The sequence below is a fragment of the Pteropus vampyrus genome, unplaced genomic scaffold (assembly GCF_000151845.1).
Source record: "Pteropus vampyrus isolate Shadow unplaced genomic scaffold, Pvam_2.0 Scaffold145, whole genome shotgun sequence".
NCBI lineage: Eukaryota > Metazoa > Chordata > Mammalia > Chiroptera > Pteropodidae > Pteropus > Pteropus vampyrus.
The window spans coordinates 3,007,264-3,023,063 of record NW_011888926.1 but is presented as its reverse complement, the minus strand read 5'-3'; the positions used below and the strand labels follow the sequence as shown (position 1 = coordinate 3,023,063).

Sequence of the window (15,800 nt, the reverse complement as noted above, 5' to 3'; positions counted from 1 at the left end):
GTTTTCAGGTTTTAGCAATTACAAATAAAGCTACTGTGAACACTGCGTATAGGTTTTTGTATGAAAATAAGTTTTCATATCTTTGGGATAAATGCCTAAGAGTACAATTGCTGAGTCATATGGTGGTGGCATGTTTAGTTTTATAAAAAAACTGCCAACAGTTTTCCTGAGTAGTTGTGCTATTTTATATTCCCAGAAATACGTGATCCAATTTCTCCACATGCTCATCAGCATTTGGTATTGTCACTATTTTTTACTTTAGCCATTCCAATATTTCACTGTGTTTAAATGACATATTCCTTTGGCTAATGGCTAATGAGGATGAACATTTTTTCATGTGCTTTTTGCCATCTGTATTTGCCGAAGTGACTGTTCATATCATTTGCTGTTTTCTAATCGGGATGTTTGGTTTTTAACCGTTGAAGTTTTAAGAGCTGTTTATATGCTGTAGAGATTAGTCCTTTGCTGAATATGTGGTTTGCAAATATTTTCTCTGTTTATATGCTGTAGATATTAGTCCTTTGCCGGATATGTGGTTTGGAAATATTTTCTCCCAGTTTGTAGTCTGCCTTCTCATCCTCTTCACAGGGTCTTTCAAAGAGCAAAAGTTTTTAATTGTGTTGAAGTTTTACAACATTTCTCCCCCTTTTTTGGGATCATGTTTTTGGCCAGCCCTAGATCCCAAAGATTTTTCTCCTATTTTAAAAGAATGTTATAGTTTTACACTTACAGTTAAGTCCATGATCCATTTGGAGTGAATTTCTGTATAAGGTTTGAGGTCATAGTTTTGCCTATGAACGTCCAGTTGCTCTAATATCATTTGTTGAAAAGGTTATCCTCCCTCCATTACATTTCTTTTGCACCTTTGTCAAAAATCAGTTGGCCATATTTGCATGGGTCTATTTCTCGGCTCTCTATCCTGTTCCACTGCCCTAAGTGTCTATTCCTCCGCCAACATGAAAAATCCCTAAATGGTTACCAATATAAAATGGTTAAGTAAATTAAAATTCATTTTATACATCAAGAATATAGTGCAGTTGCCTCTCCAAGGCCAGCCGCACCAGCTGAACGTCATGGTGGCCTCTGTCCAGGTCCAGCATGGCCAGCAGCCTTGGGCCTTTGGCACCCTGCGGCTTTGCATCTGCATCTGCAGAGATAGTGAGAAGCAGACCTGCAGGTTGAAGTTTAAAAGTAATGAATTGAGCCCTGAAATGAATTAAAGATGGTAGTTAGGAACTTAAAAAACAAAATGTCACATGAAAACCATCATCTTAAGATGTTGAGTGAAAAGACCTCTGTGATGAAATTTCTATTAATCTGATCTCCCAGGGGTGCCAGACAGGATCTGCACAGCCTCTGCTGCTAACCGCTAATGCCTATGAAGTCTCCCCCAAAAAGGAGAATCATTCAGAGTTCCTTGGATGTCATCTTCAAAAGTAGCCAAAGAATTCAAGTGACAGTGAGTTTATCCCAGAAAATCTTTGGAAGTTACAATCTTTGGCAGAAATTGGGATATAACTACACATTCGTAACGGTTTAGGTGAAATGGATATTACTCGTGTATTGGCAGAGCTGTAGTGATTGGAGATTGAAGGTAATTAATAACATGTATATGCTCTTTTGTGGGAAAATAAAGGGAAACAGGTGTTCAGCCTAAAATTACATTTCTCGGAGTGGGTTTCCCGTGAAGTCAATGTTTTCTGAGCTTAAATTCTGAAGCACCAATAAAAAATTTTTTAAATGAAGAAAAAAGAATACGGCACGGTTATATGTGCTTATAATAGAAATATGTCCTTAACATGTAGTTTAGTGGAAAAAAGCGTCTTTTGGAATGATATATATTGAATGATTCCATTTATTATTATAGAAAGATATCCAAGAATTTTTGCTTTGTTCTGAGCATGTTGCAGAGCATTATATATTGAATGAATCCATTTATGTAAAAGAAAATGTATAGGCACAGAAAATTCCCTCCCCCCAAAAAAATTCATAGAAAACTGCTAGCAATAGTGGCCTCTGAGGACAGGAACTGAAGGAGTATAGAAATGTAAGAAGAAACTGTTTTTTACTCTTTAGCCTTCATATTGTTTAATTTTTTTCCGACAAGTATTTTCTAATTTAAAAAAGAATAAAAGTACACACATGAAAATAAAAAGGGACTTTTAAGTATAAAGCAATGATACAGAAAAGAGATAAAGGGATAATGAATTAACATAATTAGAATAAGTATAATTTCCATTTCTCTAACAGCTCTGATGAGTTCGAATTTTTACAAATATAATAAATGACATGCTAATAAACCCAAAGATAAAAACTGTTTACTCTTCATTTAGCAAAATAATAAATGGAGGCAGTAGGAAATAAAAACTTATCTTCTATCACTAGCAATTTAGTAACTCACAAATAGACTGAAGGCTTTGGTCAGCTTTAATTTTGTGTAAACCAATTCATAGCAGCCCTCTCTGTTGCTATGGGAACAACTGTGACCAAAAAAAGTCATAACCTCACTGGTGAATCTCCTCCAAAAGGAAAAGAGGAAGGTCTTTTGAGGTGGCGAAAAGCTACAAATACCTTTACTAATTAGCAAATTTAATAATAAAGATTCTGGACAGTATGCAGTGGGAAAACACATCTGTGTCTCAGTGTCATAAACGTAAAGGCTTTCTTTTACACAGGCAAGCTCTGCTCTGCTTTTGAAAGCCCTATTCTGTTAAGAATTTTATTTATTGCTTCAAGATAATTCTCTCATTTGGAGAAAGAGAATAGTTAAAGAGGTTTCTATTTAAAGTTTTTCAAAGATATTTTTTAAGCAGCCCTCATTCTGCCTAAGCAACCAACAATATCATTTCTTTCTCATTCTGTATTAAGAACATGAGAATTGTAATGTAGCTGCAGTACATTTGGCAACAACAATTAGATTTACTGTTCAACTTGATAGCTTTTGTCTTCTGCTGCAAAAGCAGATTACTGAAGAGGACATATTGGAGTGCAGCAAATGTTCCTGACAGTAATAAGAGGAGATGCTTGTCAGCAGGATGATGAAATAGTGTTATGATATAGTAATGTTTTGAAAACAGAAAATCCAGCTTTAAAATTCTTTTGAGAGAAGGGTTTTTTGTTTTTTGGTTTTTTGCTCACCAAGATAAGAAGTGGAATGATATAAATCAATTACAGTAAGTTCCTCTAAAGTAAAAAAACCAATAATAATGAGAATTTAAAGACTGAGTAGCATTTTATGTCTTTGTTAGGCTCCAAAGCATGTAAGATTATTCCAGTCTATTTTCTCTCTTAAAAGTCATCAGCAGCAAATAAACTGATCTCAAATTTAAAAATCATTTTGACTTAATGTTATACGTTTTAAAATAATCTATTTTCAAACTGTGGGCTATTATGCAATTAAGGAAAAGTGAAATTTTAATTTTATGTTCTTTTCTGGGCTGCTAGAAAATCTGGTAAATCCAGTACCTCATTGGATTGGGGAAAGGATTTGGGAAGAGAAGATCAAGAAATAATTTCCTCACAGGAACTGTGGCAGGGAACACTAAACAAAGCACTCTGAGCAAGACACCAAACAAGCCTCTTTCACAGGAAGAGAAGGAAGTTAACAATGAATGTCTACTATTCCCTCGTTTCTTCATTAACAAAGATGTGGCAACTGAAGATTCGATAATGACTAAGACTAAAAAGGTCTCTCCTTTCAAGAAGCTGTCATTCTACTAGGAGAATAACACATAAAACTGAAAAACAAATGAGTGAATGTGATAATGTCATATTGTCGAGTGGGACAGATTTACAGTCAAGACGGTCTATAAGGAAATACTTTGGGGATACCTTCCTTCTCCAAATGTAGCTCTGAAAGAGAAAACACGAATGTGAAAATTAAAGACACGGTTGTGCTCAAAAACAAAATAAATATCTTCATGGATGAGAGCATGAACAAAATAAATATCTTCATGGATGAGAGCAGAAACGTGTAATGGTAAGGAAGTGGAAGCTGTGGACCTTTGTGGGGCTTTGGGTCCGGAAAAAGGCAGAGAAAACTAGAAGCTCAAATTCTAAGGGGTTAAATACAGATTTAAAGTGTCCATCCAAGAAAAGAGTGTTGAACATGGGTTCACTGCTTGAAATTATGCCCAGGTACCGGGATCTCCTGCTTATAAAGGAAGCTGAAATAACCTGGCATCGATCACGGCCCGAGACTATGGCTTCTTAAGGTATTATATCCAGGTAGGTGAGAGGATACAAACTAAACTTCACTGGCAACTGATGCTCAGCATCCCTTGCTCTGGGGACCGGATCTGCATCGTCACCGATATGATTAAATGAAGGTGCTCCAAAGTGTCAGCATCAAGTCCTGAATGTGAACCTATAGTCCGGGGCATCAGGAGGAGGCAGATGAAAAACTGTTAGGCAGGAAAGGGTAAGGACGCGCAGAGAAAAGGAAGATAAAAAAAATCCGAGCCACTCAAGAGGAGCTTACAAATCAATATTCCAAAACACAGAAAAAACTGAATTCATTCCTGACGAAATGAAACTAAGAAATTTAAAAAGTATTTAAAAGTACGTTTAGAGTCTGCAAATACATAATGGAAAGGATAACATTAAAGGAATAAGAAAACAAGATACAAAAACAGGTGGAGTTGAAATAAGCTCAAATAGATATAAAGAAGCAATGAGAAATCCTAGAAGTGAAAAATAAAGCTATTGAAATAAAACACTCAATGGACAGGAAAAATTCTAGAGTGGGCACAGAGGAAAAGAGAAAAAAATAAACTGGAAGATGGTTCTGATTAATTACCTAAAACTCAGCATGGAGATAATGAGACAAACATATTTTCTAAAAAGCAATTGAAAAACATGGAAAACGAGAGATTAAGTGGCCAAATATACCCAATAGAAATTAAGAAGAAAAAAATTTCAAGGAAATGGAGAAAAAGTAATATTTGGGGAGCTACAGACGCCAGAATTAAAGATCCGTGTTTTCACATGAAAGTGCAAATAGGAGTGAGTAGGTAGGTGTATGCCTAAGAAGGTAAGAGAACACTGAAGAATAGGTTCTGGTTCTGGTTCTGGTTCTGGTTCTGGTTCTGGTTCTGGTGGCTTCCTCCCTCAGGAGCAATCCTGGAGATACTATAAAGAGATGACATCGAAATAAGAAGAAATTCGAGAGGCTGCTGGGGAGTTGGAGGGGCCGTTCGGAACTGGTTTGTTTGGGGGTGCGGGGAGCCAGTGCTGGCTTTAGCCTGGGGCAGAAGGTGGCTTGTGCACTGGAAGGATAAAATAAGGAAGAAGTCGGTAGCGTTACCCCCACCATCCGTTGCCTTGGAACCTGCCTGCGCCCCTGCTCTGACTGGGACAGCTGTGCTCAGGAGTGACTCTGGTCAGTACGGAAGTCCTGAGTGGGTAAGGAGATGAGAACAGTCAGTGGGAACCTCTACGATCCCCCAGGGCAGGCGGTTTACAATTTAAGGAGTGTCTCCCCTAAAGCTGCTTCTTCCTGGGGTGCTAAGAATAAATATCTAACTTGAGGCATAGATCCTTAGAGTAGGGAATGATTAACTCTCATATCCTTGGAGGAAGTGGGGAGGGGAGAGAAGTGCCCTCTACCCTAGAGGCCACTTCCCCCACCTCCCACGGAAGCCGATAGGGCTGTCGCAGGCGAAGGTCTGGCCTTCAGCAGCCCTAATGAGAGAAGCCATAACCCATAGGGGTAACCAGTCATTTGAAGATCAAAATTATTTCGCAAGAAAAATTAAAAACTGAATTATAGTTTTCATCGGAAATACAGATATTAGAAAAGGTGGACCAAGAATTTAAAATAAGTTTAATATACATACTAAAATAAATAAGATATAAGCAATATGAAACAGGAACAAACACAATAAAAAGAATGAAATAGAGATATTAACTATCAAATGTTAAAATAGAATGTTGAAGTAGGGAACAGAGATGGGATAAATAGTGGAATGACTATGGCTGAGAACGAATTAGTAAACTGGAAGATCATGCTGAGGAACTCTAGAAGAAGAAAAAAGAAAACAAAAAGAAAAATAGAAACTTTAAAGAAAAGTTAAGAGATAGAAAGATAGAAAGAAAATTATTACTAAGATCCAGATAAGAAGAATCTCAAAAAGACAGAAAAATGAAAACAGTAGGAAATCTAGGAACCGGAGATAACTTTCTCAGAATTAAATAGAGAGGAAAGACTTCCTCCTGGGAAGTCTCATAGGGTGACAAACAAGAGAGATAAGGAAAATTCACACTTAAGCTATTACAGTAAAATTTAAGTCTTTTCAGCCAATGGTGTTGAAACAATTGGACATCTGTAGACAAAAAAAAAGTTGTGGTTTTTTTTTCAAGGAACCCTGACCTATACTTTACTCCTTATACAAAAATGAATTCAAAATAGATCACAGACCTAAATGTAAAACATAAAACTACAAGAAGGAAATAAGAGAACCATAAAATAAAAAATTGATAAACTGGACTTCATCGAAATTTAAAACTTTTGCCGTGGAAGATAATTGTTAAAAAGAAAAGAAAAGCCACAGACTGGAAGAAAATGTATGCAGATCACATCTCTGACAAAGGATTTGTATCCAGAATATATGAAGAACCCTCAAAACTCAATGGTAAAAACAAAACAAAACAAAACAAAACCAATCCAATTAGAAAGCGAGCAAAATATATGAACATATATTTTACCAAAGAGAAGTTATGATGGCATAAATAAGCACATGAAAAGAAAGATATTCAACATCATTAGCCATTTGGGAAACACAAAATCACAATGAGATGTCACTACAAATGTATTACAATAGCTAAAATAAAAAAACAGTGGTAATAACAAACAAAAAACCGGTGCAGAGAACCTGGATCTCTCACGCACTGCTGGTGGGAATGTAAAACGGTACAGCCACTATGGAAAACGGTTTGACAGTTTCTTACAAAACTCAGTATGCACTTACCATACGACCCAGCAGTCACACTCCTGGAATTTATCCCAGAGATAAGAAAACTTTACATATAAAAACCTGTACACAAATGTTCACAGCAGCTTTATGCATAAATAGCGCAAACTAGAAACACCCAAATCTCTTTCAATGGATTGTTGAATAAATGGTTGAACGGTCGAATAAACTCTAGGACATCTATAAAATGGGATGCTACTCAACAACAAAAAGGAATGAATTATTGATATGGATCTCAAGAGCATTACGCTGAGTGAAAAAGAAAATCTATCTCAAAGGTTACATATTGTCTGGGTCCATTTATATAACATTCTAGAAATAACAACTATAGAGATTGGAAAAAAGATCAGTGGTTGCCAGGGGCTTTGACTGGGGGTGGTGAGATGGGATGGGTAACATAAGGGACTACTTTTGTGGGGATAGCACCGTTCCGTATCTTGATTTGGGTACTGGTTGCATGAATCTATACTTGAGGATAAAATTGCATAGAACACACACACAGAGGTTAAAAAAATTGACTACTGAACTGAAAATTTGAAAACTGACTAAGGTCTGTAGTCTAGTCAGCAGTCACAAACCAATGTCCGCTTCCTGGTTTGATGTTGTATGACAGCTGTATAAAATGTCAACACCGAGGGAAGCTGGGTGAAGGGTACCTGGGACCATCCTATTTCTACACCTTCCTATAAGTCTATAATTATTTCATGCTAAGATGTTTTTTAAAATGAGTAGAGAAAGATGAGACTGTTTAATAAATTAAATATTGTTTATCCACAGGAGTTCAAACCAAATAAGACCCCTATCTTACACGATATAGTAAAATTATAGAAGGCATAGGGATTTCAAGATTTAGAAGGAAAATATGAGATCTTTATTATATTGGGATAAAAAAAGAATTTCTTAAATAGCACAAACAATAAAGGAAAACTTTGATAATTTAACTTTATTCTTATTGAACACTCTGTATAACAAAGACACCAAAAACAAAGTTAACAGACAAGCACAGGTTGTCTTAGAACACATGAAGCTCAAAAAGGCAAGAAAACAAATTCTCCCCTACAGCCTGCAGAAAGGGATGCAGCTCTACAGAACCCTTGATTTGAGCCCAGTGAGACCATGTCAGCATCTAAACGCCAGAACGGTAAGATAAAGCGTCTGTATTGACGTAAGGCACCGTGTTTGCGGTAACTCATCAGAGCAGCAACAGGAAAGCACCTGCAGTGACTTACCTCTGTTGACTTCCAAGCATTAAACTCGAGTGGCAGTGTTTCCTGGGACAACACGGTTCCACTAGACAACTGGATGTCTTGGCACTGCTCTTGTTTGAATCCTGCCTTGGCAGCGTTTTCTGTCAATGACACAAAGCTAAGATTTTACCTTGGCAAAAAACGGTAATGTTTTTACATTAGTTCACGATTTTTAAGTTAATCACTTCTGAAGACCCATTCTGTCTACAAAATATACTTCATCTGCCAATGGTTATCTAGGAATATTAATCATTTTAATATATCACTTAATAACAATTGACAATATATCTCTTTATAATTATTTTAATGTATCCGTTTATAACCAGATTTTAAAAATACAACTTCAATTCTAGCCCTTTCTCCCATCAACAATTCTATTTTATAACTTTATTATCTGAAACATCTTTTTAAAATAAAATATAATATAGTATAGAAAATAGTTTGAAAATGTGAAAATGATTCAAATGAAATTTTAGCAAAGCAGGAATAACAACTATAATGATTCTAAGCAACATTTAAAAGAACCTTATTACTGTTGTGTGAATGTCATCCATTCTAAGCAAAACTAATCAGAAATGTACATATTATTTGATAAGAAAAAACCTTTAAATTTTTTAAACTTAAAAAGAATATGCCAATGAAAATAAACTGATATTTGTGCCTGTATATTTTTGCTGAATTTAATGTTTTTTGTAGTCTTAACATCATTTTCCTTCCATGTTAATTACTATGTAAACAAAGTATTAGAGCCAACTATATCTCAGCATATTATTAGGTGCAATTAGAAATATTAGAAAGCTATTTTCAAACTGACGTATGCACACCATTGGAGGTACTGAATGAATTTCCAAAGGTTAGGTGGGCACAGATAATCTTAAAGAATCAATGTCCAGATTCACAACTTCTCTATATATTCTTTCCAAAAACTGATCTGCCTGAGAATGCAACTGCGTGGAAGCATCAGGCTAGTTCTTTCCCCCTTCCCTTTCATAATCTATTTTCTCCTACTTAATAAAGAAAGACATATCCTTTACCCAGTATTATCATGGTATATCTTCCCTTAAGGTGCAAATGTGAGAATCTCTAAGGCATCAAACAGTAGTAAAAAAGACTGGGTGGAGAAGCAATTTAATCAAGGCACAAAAAACCCAGAGTAGAGCTTCAAAGTTTGTTTTGTCTTACACATTTCATTTAATGGCAAAGCGTGACATAAGTAACAGGGAATTTTGGTCCAGACCAGGATGTCTGGTATTGTAGTATGGAGAAGCAGGATAGTTGACACGTTTCACTTAATGTCAAGACAGCTGACAAGTTCCATTTAGTGCCCCTGTGCTACTGTCAAAGAACACACCACTCCTGAGGAAGAATCCCATGAGAGGAAAGCAAAGGAAGCAAGGGAGGCGGGGACCCCTATGTCATCGATGCAACGACCTTATGAAAGGCTTCACGCCTTGGCTGTCTGTCTTAGAAAGAGAGTTCAAGAGTGTGACTGCAACTAGAGTGACGTTTATTTACACATCTATTTGAATAAATAAAGTAAGACGTTTCCTGAAGTTTAAATCTGACGTGGCTGGTTGTTTTGACAATAACGGCTGGTTTTGCCAACTAGGTAAATATGATAAATAATTTCCAAAAATTGAATGAACCAAACCTGCAAAGTTCATGAAAATATGTTTAAAACATGACACAATAAAATCATTTTCTCAAGCAATTACTGTATTGACAGGCATGTTGTGATTAATGTTTTTGTTTTTTCCATACTTCCTGAGTATATTGTGTTAAAGTGTAACAGGTATAATTAAGTGATTTGCTAAATTTGAGTAAAACATTTTTGGTATTATTCTCAGAACCTGAGAAAGTAAATTACTCCTAATGACTGTTTAACAAACCTTTTCCCAAGTAGGGAGTTTCTAATCCTTTCCTTCCAACGACACTGAAAAAAAGACCTAATCAAGTTAACAGTTGACAAGAGATGAAAAACATTTTTATAATGAATCACTACATAATTTTTGGCATATTACTTGGAAGGAAGTCATTGAGTTGATTGACATTGCTGTAATAACATATCTACTATTCCCACCTACGATTTTATGTGAACAAGTGTTTGCAGCATTTACATATATAAAAATGTAAAACAGAAACAATTTATGCTGAACCCTGCTTATTTCTAGCAATAAGTAATATTCATATGTGGGTAAATGAACAGTTCCATTTACCTCATAAAAACATGTATTTCCAATAAAATTGTACCCTTTATGTTTAATAAGTATTTATAAAAATTTATAATACACTTCTGTGGTTTTGGTTTTGCTAAAAATAATTGAAATGACAAGTCAATCTAGAAGGAATATTTTACCACTTAAAGCCTCTGGTCACAGAAAATTTAGAAAAATAATTTCGACTTATGTACGTATTTGATGTAGGGAAGACTTTCAAGCAAAAAAATACCTTTTATTCAAATAAAATTCTGTGAGAGATGTGGAATAGAAATATGACTTCAAGTAGAAAAGAGAATGATGTAAAAATTCCAACAGTTAAAGACTCGGTGTGTTTTTTCAGATGAATGACTACGAGTATCAATCACAATGGTATTTAGATTCCTTTAGTTACCCTCAATAGTCTCAAGTAGCACTTTTGTTTGTTTTATTTTGTATTCTTTTGTCTTTAACATCAATATTTTGAATTGTATTTACTTAAACTTATAATAAAATTTCATCTGTCAACTTAAAAATGTATAAGGAGGTATGTAATTTTTCAAAATCATTTTAAGGGTTATGTAAGAAAAATAGCTTGAAAAGCTATGGTATAAGACTTGGTCCTGACCTTCGAAAATGTGTAGCCTGAGAAGTTATGTCTAACATGCAGACTTACAGGAAATAATCAGAGGAGAACAATTACATGCTGAACTTTCTTAAATTAACTTTAGGACTAGACATGCCAAGGAGGAAAAAAAAATCAATGTATACCGGAGTAATCAGAAAGAGCCTCAAATAGCAAGTAAAATTTGAACACGCTTTGAAGGATGGCTAGGATTCTGATAAGCGTAGAGGAAGAAATTATTCCAAGCAGAAGGAACTACATGGGCAAAGAAGCAAGTCTGGTACATATGAAAGATACTGAAGAAAGAATAAGAACTTCACATTAAAGGTTCTAACTTTAATTTTCTTGTAACTTCACATGAAAATGAATAATTAAAATGAGTTTCTTTTGGACTTGGAGATTTTATAATTAATAGTGGCACACAGCAGTGGTTTGAGGCTTAGATCATTTATGTACTTTCATAAATGATTTAATCCGGAATTGTATTATCACTCTTTGGGAATTCAGAAGCAGAATCATCCTTGAAATGCTATGAACCGAGTTTTTAGACATCACAGAAGCAGATTAATAAAAATTTCAGGAAGTCAATTTTGAGGTAAAGTGTGAGGAAAACTGAAGAATCTCAACTGTGAATGAAAAAATCTTGCATAGGGATGCATTTTTATCTTAGAATAGCCAAAATGTTATAAACCTATATTAAATAATCTTATAGGGGCAAGAAGGAAGGCAGTTATAATATTGTGAGTCTATGGAAACGTATTTAGAAATTTTTTAGTTGCAGGCAACACACTGGAAGTGAGGTGTGCTTAATTAAATGAGATGATTACGCAACATTTATTTCTGGATGTTCACAAGCCAGAGGAAGGGGAGAACACACATTTGGTTCCTTAGTGGAAATGAAGTCCCTTTGGTATCATAAACTATCAACTGAGACTATGAACTCACAAGGCAAGGAGGACTAGTGTGTGAGTGAGAAACCTCAGAGGAAAAAGCGAGGATGCAACAGGAAATGACGCTCTTGAGTCATTTGATGATGAGTGCTTGGATGCCGAGGCTGTAGGTGCTTTGTAAAACTATCTAGAGAGAAGCCATCGATCTCGTCGAACCTGTGCCACTTCGATAATCCCGCAGAGCAGAATTGGTAAACCCTGTGATATTTCTTAGATGAGATATCAAACTGACGTTCGCCCTACCAGACATTAACATTGCAACAGCATGTTTTGGAAATAAAATGCTCCATAAACTGAACAAATTCCCAAATTTTTCCATTTATTATTTAGTATCTAGTAAACAGTGTTACTATGTATTGACAGTGTCCTTTCGGGTATAATTTAAGTTAGTCATTTACTTAACAAAATTATTTTTTAAAAATAAACAAATGTATCCTTCATAGAAAATAGTCATTAGGCTAGTGAAAAATTGATAAGACATGTAAGTCTCATAGTAGTTAAGTTTATATCTAACTTTTGCAGGATCATGAGTTTGGAATCCTAACAATTTCATTGTCTTGGGGCATAATTACACTTCAGCATCTTCAAATAATATTTGTCCTAATTTTTTAAACTGCCATTTTATAATAATTTCAAACTTAAAGTTGCAAGAGCAGTACAAAGAACTATATACTCTTCCTCCAGATTCACCAATTGTTCACATTTTGCCCCATTTGCTTTATAATTCTCTTTTTTCATTTACGTACACATATTATGATAGCCCTATAATTTAAATCTTGAGGAAAGGCCATAGTCCTAGGCTGGGTTCCCCAGGAAACAGTCGCCGTGGCTCAGATTTGTATGAGAGAGATTCACGAGGGGGTGTCCCCAGAAACAGCACGTGTGAGGAGGGCGAGAGGCGAGAAGAGGCCAGGGAGAGACTGAACTGCAGCGGCTGCAACAGAGGCCTCAGCCAACCCTACCAGAGGTTTTGGGGCTGGGATGGCTCTTCACAGCTGTCCTGCCTTGAAGCAAGGGGACTGGACCACATTTACAGGTCACTGGATGTAGCATCTCTCTGGAAGTGGGCAAAGAGCCTGGGCAAAGAGGCTCTCTTCAGCTGTTGGGAAATCCCAGAGGACTCAAGACAGCCCTGAGCCACCAACCCTCCCAGCAGGACTGAATGCCTTGATCTTGAAGTGGGAATCTGGGGGGCGGGGGGGAACCACAGCACCCACTACAGGCACAACCTCTAGGATCCTGTTTACTTCTGAGAAATGCTGCAGAGGGACAGGAGACAGAGTATAAGTACTGTAAACCTTGTCTGAAAGGTGAATTTTGACATTAGTGGGGAAAAGGCATTTTTTTTTTTTAATGAAAACAGGAAAAGGACAAAGAATAAGAAAGCAGAGATGTTTAAGCAGATTTTAAAATCTGAAATTGGTAAATAAAAGGTGAGCCAGGACAAAATTTTGTTGGAAGAGATCTTAAAATGGGAGTTATGGCAATTTTATTTCAGTGTTTTGCTCGCAATAGCATACAATATTTGAGTCCTCGCGGTCGTTCTTCCTTAAGATAATAGGAAACAGGAAAAGCCACAAGGTGTGTTAAACGCTCAGCTACGGGGACAAGGAAAAATACAGTCACTCCCTACAAGGGCAGGTTTAAATAGACTCCTGGGTTAAGACAACAGGGTGGAACTGTGACACAGAATTTGTATCACCCAATACTTAACGTTTTTTTAAAAAATATTTCACAAAACTAACAATCAAATTTTACAATAGCAATCTAATGCAGAAACAGATACGACTGAAAGTAATTTATTAAAGAAAAAAGAGGAAAATAACTGGTGGCCAAGAAAAGAAACAAGATCTAGGACGTCCCTTCTTCTCCAAAGGTGATGATCCTGAGGAGTTGACAAGATTCTGAAATTTCTCATCAATATCCAAATATCTGGAAAAAAGGGAACTGAGTGGACAATGGTTTTTCTCCTCCTTTGACTGAAAAGAGGAGGAAATAAGTAAAGGAAAAAAATAGGTGTGACAGAGTGAGTAAATAAAGATGCTGACATTTTAATGGAAGTGAAATTCATGGTTTCACACTGAATTGGATGAGCTGAAGCTCAAGGGTATCTCTCTAGCCCATGGAAACAGGGTCTATTTCCCAACTGGAGAAGGAGGAAAGGAGGGAGAAGAGATGAGAGAGAGAGAGAGAGGGAGGGAGGGAGGGAGGGAGGGAGGGAGGGAGGGAGGATGCAAAAATAGATTACAAATGTAAGAGAAAATGTAGCTCAAGGAACAGAAGGGAATTCCTCACAATAGGGCATTAGATGATTTTTAAGTTATTGTAAATTGTGTATTTTCACATGTTTCATAATTGTTTGTTGCTACTATATAATGATACAAGGTTGAACATTTTTAAAAATATGTTTCTTGGCCTACCATGTTTCCTTCCTCTTTTTCAGAAATGCTTTCCATATCCCTTTCCTATTTCTCAGTCGGGTTGTCCTTTTCTTATTGATTTGTAGGAATTATTTATATAATCTGGATACTAATCCTTTGTCAGTCATATGTGTTAGAAATTTTTCTCCTAGTTCCTGACTGTTTTTATATGATGTTTCTGATGAAGAGAAATTCTTAGATTTAATATAGTTTTATTAGTTTTTATTGCTGTCAAAAATTACCATAAACTTGCTAGCTTAAAACAACACCTATTTATTATGTCACAGTTCTGTAGGTCAGAAGTTAAGGTAGACTTGACTGGGTTCTCTGCTTCAGGTCTCACAGGGCCAAAATCAAGGTGTCGGCCCAGCCAGACTCTTAATCTAGAGGAGACACTGAGAAAGAATCTACTTCCAAAATCATTCAGGTTGCTGGCAGAATTCAGTTCCTTTTGACTGTAGAACCAAGGTTTCCATTTCCTTGCTGGCTGGCAACCAGGGCTCACTCTCAGTTTCTAGAAGCCACTTGGATTCCTTATCACTCTACCTTAAGCCAGAAAGGGGGCCTCAAATCTCACATATGGAATCCCCGACTTCCTCTTCTGCCACCAGCTGGAAAGAACTCTGCTTTTAAATGGTTCGTGTGATTAGAGTAACCCCACCTGGATACCCCCTTTTTGACATATAATGTAATATAACCTGAGAGTAATAATTCATCATATTAATAATTTTACACACATTCATAAAGGCAAGGGCCATCGGGGCTTATTCTCAGAATTATGTCTCTACAAGAAATTTATAAATGCTTGTCTAATGTTTGTACTTGTTTCTGTTATGTTTAAGAAATCCTGACCTATTTCAATGTAAAAAAGGTATTCGCTTTTATCTTCTTCTAACCATTTTTTTTTCACTTTTAAGTCCTTAAGTCATCTAGAATCTGTTTCTGTGCATGATATGAGGTAGAGATCTAATTTTATTTTTTTCAATATGGATAAATAATTGCCTTTGATAATATTAAGTAGCTCATCTCTTCCCCACCTGAGTGAAATGTCATCTTGTCATATAATAAGATAACACAGTTTCCTAGGTCCATTTTTGGGGCTCTACAGTTTGTTACATTGGTCCATACACCCATCTCTGCATCAAACCACACTGTCATGACAACAGATGCTTTAGTCCTGTTACCTAGAAAGGCAAGCCCTCCACTAGTCTTCTTCAGGAATGTTTTGGATATTCTTGACCTTTTGATTCTTCCAGATAAATTTTAGAATCAGCCCATCAAATTCAGTTTTAAAAATCTTTTTTGGATTTTGATTATAATTGCACTGAGTAAGTGGTTCTCAACTGGGGACAATTCTGGCTCCCAAGGGACATTTAACGATGTCTGCAGATA

General features: G+C 36.1%; 1 protein-coding gene across 1 annotated transcript in view; it reads right to left on the bottom strand.

The window, feature by feature from the left end:
• ENTHD1 (ENTH domain containing 1) overlaps positions 1 to 15,800 on the bottom strand; it is a 94,911-nt gene that overhangs the window by 56,242 nt on the left and 22,869 nt on the right. Inside the window, exon 3 of the mRNA XM_011369087.1 lies at positions 8,201 to 8,319. Coding sequence (XP_011367389.1) covers positions 8,201 to 8,319 — 119 coding nt within the window. The remainder of the gene's footprint in view (positions 1 to 8,200; positions 8,320 to 15,800) is intronic.